Source organism: Hyla sarda, chromosome 7, assembly GCF_029499605.1.
Source record: "Hyla sarda isolate aHylSar1 chromosome 7, aHylSar1.hap1, whole genome shotgun sequence".
NCBI classification, from domain to species: Eukaryota; Metazoa; Chordata; class Amphibia; order Anura; family Hylidae; genus Hyla; species Hyla sarda.
The window spans coordinates 196,029,476-196,044,541 of NC_079195.1; the positions used below are offsets into that span (position 1 = coordinate 196,029,476).

The window sequence follows — 15,066 nt, forward strand, 5'->3', positions numbered from 1 at the left end:
GAACCTATTTCAATCTGCTGATTTTGATAAACATTTTCCTAGCAAGTCAAAACAGCAAGACAATTGACTTAAGAAAAGCGATTTTTCCATTTTGCACCACCTTTCCTCTATAATTAAGGCAGAAGCGCGAGTTTTCACAACCTTAGGGCAGGCAGACAAGTGCAATTCACAAATAAAGTGGGAAAAAACGTAAGGTCCTTAAGAGGTATCTGAAATATTTATCTGCTTGTAGAGGATGATGTATTAGGACTTCACATTGGAGCTTGATACCTAAAAGGCTGTTGCATATTTTAATATCCACTTACATGCATATGGTGCCTGTCGAAAGTTCATTGTGACTTCCAGTGTTAGATGTGGATAGCAAAATGCACATAGATATGGATCGAGAGAAGATAGATAGGTAGATAGATATGAGATACATAGATAGATAGATAGATAGACAGATAGGTAGATAGATAGATAGGTAGATAGATAAAGATAGATATGAGATAGATAGATAGATAGATAGATAGATAGATAGATAGATAGATAGATAGATATGAGATAGATAGAATTAAGATTAATTACTTCTATTAAAAAGTGCCTTTTCAAAAAACAGCCATATAAACCATTCCCAGAAAATACATTTATACCCTGTCTGGTGGATGAAGGATGAGAGTTTGATCAGTGGGGTCCCGACTGCTGGGAGCCGCATTGATCACAACCCCCACTTTGAAAGGAACATTTGACAAGTGTTTTGCAGCTCCATTCAACTCTATGGGCCTGATGAAGATAGCCGACCACTATACTTAAAGTGGTACTCTGCTGAAAACATTTTTTTTTTAAAATCAACTGGTGCCGGAAAGTTAAACAAATTTGTTAATTACTTCTATTTAAAAATCTTAATCCTTCCAGTACTTATCAGCCGTTATATGCTCCCCAATAAGTTCTTTTCTCTTTGAATTTCCTTTCTGTCTGACCTCAGTGCTCTCTGCTGACACCTCTGTCCATGTCAGGAACTGTTCAGAGCAGGAGAGGTTTGCTATTGGGATTTGCTCCTTCTCTGGATGTTCCTAAAATGGACAGAGGTGTCAGCAGAGAGCACTGTGGTCAGACAGAAAGGAAATTCAAAAAGAAAAGAACTTCCTGTGGAGCATATAGCAGCTGATAAGTACTGAAGCGGTTACTGTATTGTATGCATCCATCACACAGTGTCTTTATCCTGTCAGCATTTCATGTGATCTCTTTGCTAGGAATGTAGCCGCGAAGGTTAATTAACCATATTAGGACTTCCTATTCTACAAAGTGTTATGTCTTTAACAATCATCTGTCTCTCCCATGAATTATTCCATAAACCTCCGTATACCTAATATTATAGGCTAGAGATTATACCAAATATTTGAGTGACGGCAGGAGGGGTGCAACCCCCCCTTTAATATGTGCTTACAGACTGATGAATAAACTAGAATGAATTTGATCGGACAAACTGTTGTTACGTGTTATTTCTGGTAGATTCATTCTCCTGGATCCAGATAAAGACTTAAATCAAGCTAACCACCAAAGTTCGCTACCAGGGGTACCTAGATAAGATCAGATCTCCTTACAAGTACTAGAAGGATAAACATTTTTAAATAGAAGTAATTTACAAAACTTTCCGGCACCAGTTGATTAAAAAAAAAAATGTTTTCCACTGGAGTACCCCTTTAACTTATGGGAGTAAACCCTTCATGCAGTTTATAAAGGTTAAAAGGGTATTCAAAATCCATGGGTTAGTGTATCTGTAGTTCTCTCCTCTACCATGTCATTTTCCTACTTCCTGGTTAAACAGTTGCTCAGTATTACAATTACCAATATGCATTGCTTTCCTTAGCTCTTCATTAGTGTTGCTCGCGAATATTTGCAATGCAAATTTTATTCGCGAATATCGCATATTCGTGAATTTGCTAATATTCGCGAATATAGCACTATATATTCGTAATGACGAATATTTTATTTATTATAATTTTTTTTTTCACAGTACACATCACAGTGATCATCCCTTTCTGCTTCCAGCTTGTGTGGTGTAAAGAAGGCTCTAATACTACTGTGTGAGACTGGCGTGCGAATTGACGCATATGCGAAAATTAGCATATGCTAATTTTCGCATCTGCTAATTTTCGTTTATGTAAATGTTTGCATATGTTAATTTTCGCTTATGCGATTTTTCGCTTATACTAATTTTTGTATATGCTAATTTGCGCATATGGTAATTTTCGCATACGCGAATCTTCGCATATGCGAAAATAAAACGAGAATATTATGAATATGCAAATTTAGCGAATATATGACGAATATTCGTCCATATATTCGTGAATATTCGCAAATTCGAATATGGCCTATGCCGCTCAACACTACTCTTCATCCCAGCCCATCAACCCTTCATACTCCCCTTCCACAGCACTCCTGCCAAAGTATTGCTCTATAGAGCAAAATAGTCTGAAGAACCTGCTTTCATAATTTCCTGTCTGCTCCTCTGCCTGGAGCAGCATGCTGCTAACACACCTCATTCTTCCCTAAATACCCCAATAAAAATATATGTGTATACAATAGGTAGATGGTTGTAACGGAGCTGGATGTGGATCCTCTAACCTGTGTGGCTGATGACTTGGACTGTATCGGGGAGCGGAGTCTAAGGTGCTGCTGGTCTTCACCAGAGCCCGACGCAAGGCAGGATGGGCTTGCTGCGGCAGGTGATACCCTGGTCGCTACACCAGACGCGGCTCGACCACACAGGTAGCTGGGCAAGGTGAGGTACCGAAGAATGTAGCAGAAGGTCAAGGCCGGCGGCAAAGGTGCAGAGTCCAATAACATAGCGGAAGGTCTGGATACACGGGTAAGGCAAACAGGCAATATGGAATGCTTAATCTCAGGCTAGAGGCACTGAAGATCCGGCAGGGAAGTGTGGGAGGTGCATGGACTTATAGGATAGTGTCAGGTTTACACAATAATTATAGGTGTACTGGTCCTTTAAAATTTTGAGCTCCGGCTCACGCGCACCCTAAGGGAAGGGAACACGCACGCCGGAGCTGAGACAAAGCAGAGGCAGCAGGGGAAAGTGGTGAGTGATGGGCTGGGATTCACATGCAGGCGAGTCCCGCGATGTGAATCCCAGCCCCGCTGGCAGCAGGGGACAAGGGGACAATGCGCTTGCGGCCGGTGCAGGCTGCCGGAGCATGGGACATGACAATGGTGATGTAGGTTGTGACATCACTCTAGGCTAGAGCAGAGACAAAATCCAGCTAAGCCTCCTGGCACAGCAGAGGATAATGTGCTGTCTTAGGAGAGATGGAGGAACTGCTAAGACAACACCATACTGAAAATGAAAGAACACCACAACTTCCTGTCAGAGATATTTAAAGCAAAACATGCTGAAGCCATTACAATGTGTGATAACACTATATTGGTAAGTTAACACAAAGTACAGCAGGGTTTGCCAAATTCTTCCTCTTACCTAATGCTTGTGAAATACAGGGCTTCTGTAAGACAATTTATTAAAGGACAACTGCAGCGCAATATACACTTATCCCCTATCTACAAGATAGGGGATAAGTGTTTGATCGCGGGGGGGGGGGGGGGGTGACCGCTGGGATCCCCCGAGATCTCCCTAATGGGGCGCCGCCATTAGCGCTCATAGTGAGCGCTAAGGCGCGTAGCGTTGACCTAGAGGTTGACGGTGACGCCTTCTCCTCCCCGTCCCCATTCAGTTCTATGGGGGAGCCGGGGAGGCACGAACACTGACTCCCCGCCTCTCCCATAGAGATGCATGGAGGAGGTGTGCCGGCCGCAACGTCATGAACAGCCGCGGCCCCGTACAGGAGATCGTGGGGGTCCCAGCGGTCGGACCCCCCGCGATCAAACACTTATCCCCTATCTTGTAGATAGGGGATAAGTGTATGTTGCGCTGCAGTTGTCCTTTAAATGGATATGTCATACAGACTACAGGAGTAATACATCATTGTAACTGTGTTGCCTATGGGTTACAGAAGTTTCTTTCCACCATTACCTGGTCATTATTTTCTGTGTTTCCACCACTGCTCTAAGTTCTCTTTAATTATAAGAGAACATTTGCATTTTTTACAGACATTCATGTAAAGCTGCAGAATTCTCTACTAATCTTTAATGACACGTACGGCTAAAACCCTATGATTGCGGAGAAATTATTAAAACTAATAAAGCTAATCTGAGGATGATACATTTTGTAGCTACGTAAAAGAACATCACCTTTCTACCAGTTACTTGTTTTTTTTTCTGCTTAAGTACAGTAGAAGCTATTACCACTGACTCTTTAATGTACAAGGAGTTACAAAGTGGAAGTAGATGGGCAGTGAACACAACCTTTCCACAATATAATTTTTCCCATTGTCTACAGCCATATTAGTTGCAGGTTTCTTTAATAGGTCTCTGCAAAAGTGTATCACACCAGATCTACCAGAACCTCAGTATGACTTGCCCACCAATGAATATTCCAGTGGACCCAGGCTCTGACAACATAATGGGCCACAAGGTGGAAAAGACAAGCCATTTAAAGGTTATGCTGGCAGTCAGCCTCCAGCAGGGTACTGTACCTCTTAGCATTCATCACAGTGAACCCTGGCTCTGACACTATAATGGGCCACATGGTCCAGTAGAAGATAAGCCATTTGTAGGTTATGCTGGCAGTCAGCCCTTGGCAGGTTACTGTATCTCTTAGCACTCATCACGGCAGGGCTTTTGTCCATTCTCCACTCTTACTTTCTGGCTGATGCCATGCTGCCTCATCTCCTCTTGATACTCCTGGTCTGACCCACAGGGTGCTAGTTAAAGGGCCAATACAAATCCCTAATCTTTCCCCCACCTATCTCTACCCAGCATTACCTTTTTAAGCCTGCTACAGTCACTTACCTGTGCCTGAGGAATATTGTGGTTTATCCCTAAGTGAAGGATATCCAAAACCAAATTGCCTCCAGAAAAATACTACTGAAATTGATTAAGAATGACAGTGGATATTCATTTTGGGACATAATTAACTGGAAAATGGCCAGATTATCCAGCTATTAAAAACTTAAACTTAAAGTGCCTGATCAAAGGGTGTTCAGCTGCTGGGACCCCCCACGGTCTCCAGAACAGGGCCTGCCTCTCCCGCTAAGCCATACTTGTCTCAATAGTGATGGCCCGATCAACCAATCATCAAATGATGCAGATGACGGCACTGCTGTGGCTGATGATTGGCTAAGCAGGTCATCACTGCCCTGACAACCTATATCTTGGAAGGTGGGGACCAGAGTGCTCAGCTGGTAGAGTCAGGTCGTGCTCTTGGGATCACGGGTGGTCCCTGAGACCAGACACTTATCCCCTATCCTGGGAATAGGGGATATACTTTTAATAGCTTGATAACCCATTTAAAGGCAAAACTATTGATGTATGCAGAATAAGTGAAAAGTACAGATCGAGCATACTACAATGTATTCTATTAAGTACAGGAATTGAGGCTGGTAAGAACATGCCAAAACCTGAAAAATAAAATTCACAAAAATATAGCCTGGTTTGATCAATCATGACTTTTCCTCCTGTCTCTTATCAATCTTATCTCTGAGTGTAATAGTGTAGTAACATTTTCTTGCTACAGATTAGGCCACCTAATACCAATTAGACATTACTGGAGCAAAAAGCTATATAGGTATTGCTACTGATCTTGAAATGTCCTTAAAGGGAACCTGTCTGCACTCATCAGGGCGGTCCTTGGTGGCTTTCCCATCAGCCTCCATTGATATATCTCTACCTATACCCAAACAGAGGGAAATCTATCAATCAAGGCTGGTAGGGAGGGGAGAAGCCGCCAAGGACTGGCATAATGACCCGTGGGCACCATGAAAGTGATTGCAGATTCCCTTTAAAGATGTCCATAAATATTAGATGTAAGGCAGTCAAAGCTGCTAACTTTGGCCTGACCCACTAACTATGTAAGGTCTATGTGTTTATGTGGGTGTCCTGACTCTTTCCCACTGGCATATGTTTAGAAGTAAGAAAAACCCAATCTCTTATTCCTACAGGAGATAAACTGCTTCTAGACTCCTGCCCTCATCTGTCAGGGGAGAATAAGGAGGCCACCCTACACATTATATGACCAGTTGGTGTATAACCATTTTGGCACTTGGTGGCTCGTTGGATCATACACTTATTTTAGTAAAATAAAAAGCCTGACTGATATAAATAATTTCACATTTGAATGGTCTCTACTGGGATAAATAAAAGTAAGAGAAAAATACAACACTAACTCGTTAGCAGGTGATCTGACGCCAGTGATATACCATTAGGGTCAGTCCACACTTTCTGTTCTCCTCCCAACACAGGAAATTCCTACTCAGTCAATCATTGGCCAAAGTGATGACTCATCGCAGCCATTGAATGGTTAAGCAGGCATTTCCTATGTGTCCAGAGGAAAAAGGAAAGCACTTGGTGACATGACACTGTAAGAACAGAAGTGGCATGGGATCAGTGACAGGTAAAAACATTGAATTAACTCTCCAGAATACTCATTTAAGTCTTTCTATCTCTACCACCTCTATTACTCTACTTATCCTATAGTCAGCCTGATAGGTTCCGTTTTTTTGATTCGAGTATATAGGTTTAAATGGAATTAATAAGGATTATAAGCTTTTATGTTCAAGTGCAGCTTTTTTTTTGCTTTAGTCATGCTGTCTAGAGTTGTGTTTTCGGTCAGTCCTTTTCAAAACAAAGTTAAAGCCAAGTAAGAAGAAAGCAGAAGGGGATGACGCGTGCTGTATAATGTTGTGGTAGCCATGCTGAGCACGTTTGCCTTCACATCCAATTCTCTGGCCCTTACAATGATACAGTGGTTGGAACCAGAAATTTCAGATTTGGACCGGATACCAGATTTCCACTGGACTGATCTCCTTTGCCTGTTAAGGTTGCTTCTAATTTCTCTCCGTCAGTATTAGTTTAGTTGCAGCAATTCTAACATGGAGGTCTGATTCACACAGTCGCCTCTGAGGAGTTGATGTTAGTATGTGTCTGCTTCTTGAACTCAGTGAAGAATTTCCTTGGCTTCCGATCCTGGTTGCAGTTACCAGTTGTTTTCTGAGGCTGGTCACTGGTAATAGACTAAGGTTGACTTCACATGGGCACATTAAGGACACATATAGACATTCTAATGCTGCAAATCCCAGCCTGACCACAGTTTTGATAACCCAAAAAATGTCACAATGGGACTTGAAATCACAGTTGGTAGGCGGTGGGCATTGTGCTCTGCTCCAGGGCTGGCCAGGGGATCCATCTATTTCTCTGCATAGAAGTCTATGTTAAGAAATGTACGAATCTCTCGGTCGGCCGGGGAGTGGAGTGCAATGCCTTCCACTTCCCTGGCTAATAACTCATGATTGCAGCAGGTCTCAGGAGTGAGACCTGGTGTGGTCAACAACGCTTGACATGTTTGATCAACTTGTCAAATGTTTTTAATGGCAGTAGTACATATAATTTGAGACAACTTATAACCTGTCCCAGAGGCATGTCAGAGGTTGTGATCAGTGGGTTCCGACTGCTGAGACCCCCACCGGTTGCAAGAACAGACGGAGAGAAGCCCTACCAGAATACTGTATCCCTTTATTCTGTGTACTCTGAGGAGAGTCGAGCAGAAACAAAGACTGAGTTGTAATCTTATAGTCTTCTTTACGTTGACATCATTAAATGTTAATGTAAATGTTAAATGTCCTTTTAGAAAGAAAGCTGGTACATTTTTTAAAGACAATTTCAAAGATTTAATTTTTTCCCAGTGGTTTACTGTTTTAGTCCCATTGTTTGGTCATTTTACAAGAGAAAACAAGCCCTCATGTTGTGTTACACACTTTCTCTCAAGTACAAATATATAAGGATGTGGAGGTAGCCAGGTAGGTAGGTAAGAGAGAAGTGAGGAAGGTACCTATGTAGGTAGATAGATAACCAGGAGGGTAGGTAGCAAGGCTGGTAGGTAAGTAGCAAGGTAGGTAGCAAGGTAAGTAAGTAAGTAGATAGTTGTGTAGGTAGCCAAGAAGGTAAGTAGGTAGGTAACTGAGTAGCTAGGTAAGTAAGTAGATAGGAAGTTAACTAGCTAGGTAGGAAAGTTACTATGTAGGTATAAGTAGGTAGGTGGCCAGGTAGGTAGGTAAGTTAAGTAAATAGGTAGGTAGGTAAGTTGCACTTTTGGTAGGTAAATAGACAGGTAGATAGGTAGGTACATAAGTGGGTAGCTAGGTAGGTAGGTAAGTAGCTTTGTAGATAGATAGCTATGTACGTAGGTAGCTAGCCAGGTAGGTAGGCAGGTATGTAGGTAGCCAGGTAGGTAGGAAACTATGTAGATAGCCAGGTTGGTAGGTAGCAAAGAAGGTAGTTAGCTAAGTAACTAGGTAGGTAGATATGTAGGCAGGAAGCTATGTAGGTAGGGAGCTAAGTAGGTAGCTAGGTAGCTAGCTATAAAGCAAGTTAGGTAGGTAGCTATGTAGGTACGTAGCAAGGTAGGTAAGCAGGTAACCAGGTAGGTAGGTAGGCTGCCAGGAAAGTGGCCAACGTAACAGCTATATTATGAAAAGTACAGTGATAGGAGGCAGTCTATTTATTCTAATACAGAATGTATCCACTATGCAGAAAAAACACCTCTGGCAACTGCAAATGCCATCAGCTTAGAAACATAAATTAAATATTTGGGTCTTGAAATTTATTCTGTGTCAGCTGCCCAATAAATCCCTCATCCCAGCCAGCCCATTAATCTATTATGGATGATATTTACACTATGTAAAATGCTCGAGGTGTAACAATGTGTAAGCAACAATTCAGTGTAGTACAACTCGCTGGGAGCATGCATCACTGTAGACTTGCCTGTAGATGTCTAGAGAAGCTAGATGAAAACTCCTTTAGGAGCTGTACTTGGGTATTGATAGATAGCTAGAAAGATAGATCGATAAATAGATATTAGATAGATAGATATGAGATAGATGGATAGATAGACAAAGGCAGCTGAAGCACTCGGATAAATGCAAAAACAAGTGGCTTATCCAAGTGCTTTGGCCGCCTTTGTTTTTGGATCTGCATTTGGGCCTCTGACCAGGGCTACCTGGACTGCGTGCACCACCTTACTCCTAAAACTTGATGTGCTGCTCTTTCCATTTCTTGCCAGATAGATAGATAGATAGAATATGTATGGATGGATAGATACAAAATGCTTGGGAGAGGATAGATAGAATGATAGATCAGGGATGTGGAATTCGTCCGACGCCCGGGACATGCAGTTCCGGGCGCTGGCAAGTAAATTTTTCCGGCCCTTAGCCCTGCTTCGGACAACCCCATCGGTGCTCAGCAGTCTGTATAGAGGGGGGCTCCCGACTCCTGCCCGTCTGTACTCTGCAGTCCCCGGCTGTTCTCAGTAGCCGGCAGCCACGGCTAATAGGCAGCATGCAGCGATTGCCTTTACTAACCCTTTAGATCACCCCCCCCCCCCCCGCGAGATCCACTATAGAGGTGGCCAGAGGGCTTACCTCTGCTTCCCTGTGTCCGTGGCTCTGACATTGGAGTTCAATATAACTTTATTGATCTGTATGAGGAATCTAATGATTCCTCCTAAAAGTCTACTTGAGTGTAAAAAAATAAATAAATGTAAACACAATAAAAATAAACATATTTAGTATCGCTGCATGCGTAATTGTACAAACTATTAACATATAACATTATGTATCGTATACGGTAAATGACGTAAATGTAAAAAAAATACCAAACCGCAGAACTGCAATTTTTATAATATCCCAGAAAAAAAAATTCAAAAACGATTAAAAATTCAGATAAATACCAAAATAGTACCGATACAAAAAACAGATTATGGCGCTAAAAGTGAGCCCTCATACAGCCTGGTATGCTGGCATTTTTTTTTTTCTTAAAGCTACAGGGGTCAAAAAATGGCAATTAAAAAAGTTCAGAATTTTTTTTAAATTACTAAAACATGACGGAAACTATACAATTCTGGTATTGCTGACGGCCTAAAGTATCAAAACAACATGTTATCTCAGCCACAAGGTAAATGGTGTAGAAAAGAAAACCACCAAATTTGCAAAATTATCTTTTACTATTTCAATTTCACTTCACCAATTACATATATCTATATATATAGAAAACTCAATCGGGAGATTTATCAAAACCTGTGCAGAGGAAAAGTTGCCCAGTTGCCCATAGCAACCAATCAGATCGCTTCTTTCATTTTTAACAAGGCCTCTGCAAAAGGAAAGAAGCATTCTGATTGGTTGCTATGGGCAACTGGGCAACTTTTCCTCTGAACAGGTTTTGATAAATCTCCCCCCATGAGTGTGTGTGTGTGTGTATGTATGTGTATATGTGTGTGTGTGTGTGTGTGTGTGTGTGTGTGTATGTGTGTGTGTGTATGTATGTATGTATGTGTGTGTGCTCCAGCATCACGTTCAAACGGCTGAAGATATTAACATGAAACTTGGCACACATGTTACTAATATGTCAACAACAAACATAGGATAGGTAATTTAACCCTTACAATGCGAAATGTATGTTCCCACATAACTTCTGTACGGCTGGAGATATTTCAATAATACTTGGTACACATATTACTTTTATATGTCAAATAAAAAGATATGATAGTTAAATTAACCCTTACCTACACCCTTACATAAAATATGTGTTTTTGTTTCAAGTCCCATGCGAGTATATGGGACTTCCAGTACCTTACTCCACAAGCTCCGCTCTGCATCTCCTGGTGAATGTGTCAATCCGGCTTGCAAGCCCCACCCCATCTCACAAATAGAGGAGGTCGGGATAGTAGGTCGGGATAGGAGGTCGAGATATGAGGATGGGATATGAGGTCCGGATAGGAGGTCGAGATATAAGGTCAGGATATGAGGGCGGGATATGAGGACAGGATAGGAGGACAGGACAGGAGGACGGAATAGGAGGTCAGGATATAAGGTCGGGATATGATGATGGGATATGAGGTCAGGATATGAGGACGGGATATGAGGACGAGATATGAGGACAGGATATGAGGTTGAGATATGAGGACGGAATATGAAGATGGGATAGGAGGTCGGGATATGAGGTCGAAATATGAGGATGGCATATGAGGACGGGATAGGAGGTTAAGATATGAGGTTGAGATATGAGGTCAGGATAGGAGGTTGAGATATGAGGTCAGGATAGGAGGTCGAGATATGAGGTCGAGATATGAGGACGGGATAGGAGGACTGGATATGAGGAGGGGATAGGAGAATGGAATAGGAGGACGGGAAATGAGGTTGGGATATGAGGTCGGGATATGAGGACGGGATATGAGGTCGGGATATGAGGTGGAGATATGAGGTTGAGATAGGAGGACGGGATATGGGGACAGGATATGGGGTTGGGATATGACAACAATATATGGGGATGGGATGTGAAGTCAAAAGCTTCCTCCTTTGTTGATTTTCCTCCCCAACAAGGATGAGGAAGAAAAAACCTGGCAACAACTGGTACTCAGCTAGTATATATAAATAAATAAATATATATATATATATTTTTTTTTTTTCGGAGAATATGTTATTGAAAAATTAAAAGGTATCATTATAGTAGGTAGTTTTGACTATTATAGGGTGAGGAGGCAAAAATTTAAGTGTAAAAGCAAAACTTGGTCTGGACAAGTGGATCGTCATGAGGGACAAGTAGATTTTGCTCCGTTTTAGTCCCTTGGACAAGTAGTTTTTTATAAAATTTCCCCACCCCTGTAGATAGATAGATAGGTAAAGTTTGGTGAAGTTTATTCCATCCAACAAGATGCATCTTGTTGGATGGAATAAACTTCTCAATTTTTCACTTTTCATTTGGAGTGCTGCAGTATTGTCTTCTAGATAGATAGATAGATAGATAGATAGATAGATAGATAGATAGATGGATGATATGAGATAGATAATGAGATAGATAAATAAAAAAATAAATAAATAGGTAGATAGATAGATGATGATAGATAGATAATCTTTTGTCCAGATAACTTCAGTGGATGTAAAGACATAATACAGAGAGGTATTACATCCTAGAAGAAACGTTTAAGAAGAGAATACCTTCATAATATGGCGCTGTACGGAGGCACCCTATAAGCTCAGGCTCCATGCACACAGCTCTGTTAAAACTCACACAGTGAGACTATATTCCTTCATATATAGTATAGCTGGGTGTTTTGCGGTATAGAAGCGGTGATGTGCTGGGAACAGGGGGTAGCTGCCATTATACCTGTCCACCAGGGGCAGCATAGTCTCTGACGAGGATTTCCATTTATCTGAGACAAACTGTTGATTTACTGTGAAACACAGTTTTTGTGGTTATCCAGCGCACGGCATATGGTCACAATGGAAGTATCTAACAGCCCTGACTGAAAATCCTGAGCCCTAATACCTATTAGACAGAAGTCACAGTTCCTCTAAAACTGATGTGCTGCAGAAGAAACCCTGAAAACATTGAACAGCAGGAAAACTAAAAAGAATACTAACACTGCCTCCTGCAGGCTTTCTCATACATAGCAGCATCACCTATTGATGAGCCTGGAGAACAGGTTAGACAATGACAAATATTATTGCCTGCACTATGAAAGTCAGAATATGTCAGAATCTTCAAGAGCTTCCCCCAAATGTCCACTTCCACAGGCCAGGAAACCCACAGGGCCCGGCTGGCAGCGGCAGTAATGTGATGTCTTAACAAGCCGGGGACCTGTGTCAATTTTCATGCATACTTAGAACTGGTGAAAAGGTCATAGCAAAAGCAATAAATATTAGTGTCCCAGAATAGTGTCCGTGCTTCATTACTGGCTAGATGAGCTTTTCTTCATTAAAAAGAAAAAAGAATTCCAATTTCTGCTAAATATTCATTTCTCAGACTGAAATCTTTAAAGCAATAATTCCCTCTAGTGGTTAAAGTTGGGTATTGCTATAAAATAAAAGGGTTAAACTACTAAAAGTGAGAGAACGAAGCTCAAGACGTGCGAAGATTCTCAAAGCCGGAGATAAAGTAGTGAGGGTGGATTTCAGGGGATTCCTGGAAGTAAGATAACTATTACAGTCAGGCTTTCCCTAGTCTCAAGTGGCTGATAACAGGGAACAACAGATTGCTGTTACGCCTAGCGCTCCGGGTCCCCGCTCCTCCCCGGAGCGCTCACGGCGTCTCTCTCCCCGCAGCGCCCCGGTCAGTCCCGCTGACCGGGAGCGCTGCACTGTCATGGCCGTCGGGGATGCGATTCGCACAGCGGGACGCGCCCGCTCGCGAATCGCATCCCAGGTCACTTACCCGTCCCGGTCCCCTGCTGTCATGTGCTGGCGCGCGCGGCTCCGCTCTCTAGGGCGCGCGCGCGCCAGCTCTCTGAGACTTAAAGGGCCAGTGCACCAATGATTGGTGCCTGGCCCAATTAGCTTAATTGGCTCCCACCTGCTCCCAGACTATATCTGCTCACTGCCCCTGCACTCCCTTGCCGGATCTTGTTGCCTTAGTGCCTAGAGAAAGCGTTTACTGTGTTTGTCCATTCTGTGTACTTGACCTCCTGCTATTGCCATATTGACTACGATTCTTGCTGCCTGCCCCGACCTTCTGCTACGTCCGACCTTGCTCTTGTGTACTCCCTTGTACCGCGCCTATCTTCAGCAGTCAGAGAGGTTGAGCCGTTGCTAGTGGATACGACCTGGTTGCTACCGCCGCTGCAAGACCATCCCGCTTTGCGGCGGGCTCTGGTGAAAACCAGTAGCAGCTTAGAACCGGTCCACTAGCACGGTCCACGCCTATCCCTCTCTGGCACAGAGGATCCACCTCCAGCCTGCCGAATCGTGACAGTAGATCCGGCCATGGATCCCGCTGAGGTTCCCCTGCCAGTTGTCTCTGACCTCACTACGCTGGTCGCCCAGCAAGCCCGACAGATCGCCCAACAAGATCACCAGCTGTCGTACTTGACCACCATGACACAGCAACTTCAGTCGCAGCTACAGCAGCTTCAGTCACAGCTACAGCAATTTCAGTCACAGCTACAGCAGCAACAACCATCTCCTCCGCCGGCTCCTGCACCTCTTCCGCAGCGAGTGGCCGCTCCTAGCCTCCGCTTGTCCCTGCCGGACAAATTTGATGGGGACTCTAAGTTTTGCCGTGGCTTTCTTTCGCAATGTTCCCTGCACTTGGAGATGATGTCGGACCAGTTTCCTTCTGAAAGGTCTAAGGTGGCGTTCGTAGTCAGCCTTCTGTCTGGGAAAGCTCTGTCATGGGCCACACCGCTCTGGGACCGCAATGACCCCATCACTGCCTCTGTACACTCCTTCTTCTCGGAAATTCGAAGTGTCTTTGAGGAACCTGCCCGAGCTTCTTCTGCCGAGACTGCCCAACTGTACCTCTGAGGTCCTCCTCGGTCTGCCATGGCTCCGGCTTCATTCTCCCACCCTTGATTGGACCACCGGGGAGATCAAGAACTGGGACCCTGCCTGCCATAGGAAGTGCCTCTCCCCCCCTCCCAGTCCCGTCAGGCAAGCCTCAGTGCCTCCTCATGGCCCCCGTCCTGGTGTCACACTGCCCCGTGCCAGGCTTCGCCCTCTGCCCTCCCTCCCCATTCCCACTCCTGCTGTACTGCCTGCCGTTGAGGAAACCCTCCATTCTTTCCCGGTGTCCTCATCCCAGGGGAGGCAGTTACCGGACAAAGAAAAGGGGAGACCTAAGGGGGGGGTACTGTTACGCCTAGCGCTCCGGGTCCCCGCTCCTCCCCGGAGCGCTCACGGCGTCTCTCTCCCCGCAGCGCCCCGGTCAGTCCCGCTGACCGGGAGCGCTGCACTGTCATGGCCGTCGGGGATGCGATTCGCACAGCGGGACGCGCCCGCTCGCGAATCGCATCCCAGGTCACTTACCCGTCCCGGTCCCCTGCTGTCATGTGCTGGCGCGCGCGGCTCCGCTCTCTAGGGCGCGCGCGCGCCAGCTCTCTGAGACTTAAAGGGCCAGTGCACCAATGATTGGTGCCTGGCCCAATTAGCTTAATTGGCTCCCACCTGCTCCCAGACTATATCTGCTCACTGCCCC

The 15,066-nt window shown here is 44.2% G+C and overlaps 1 protein-coding gene across 15 annotated transcripts in view; it reads right to left on the reverse strand.

Annotated features, from left to right (window-relative positions):
* PAPPA2 (pappalysin 2) overlaps positions 1-15,066 on the reverse strand; it is a 381,240-nt gene that overhangs the window by 209,931 nt on the left and 156,243 nt on the right. Inside the window, exon 1 of one of the 15 annotated variants that reach the window (XM_056532021.1) lies at positions 12,093-12,224. The exons of the other annotated variants lie outside the window; for them this stretch is intronic. Within the exon in view, the coding sequence (XP_056387996.1) occupies positions 12,093-12,141 (49 nt within the window). The 5' untranslated portion in view covers positions 12,142-12,224. Of the gene's footprint in view, positions 1-12,092; positions 12,225-15,066 lie in introns of those variants that run through there. 15 annotated transcript variants of the gene reach the window in all.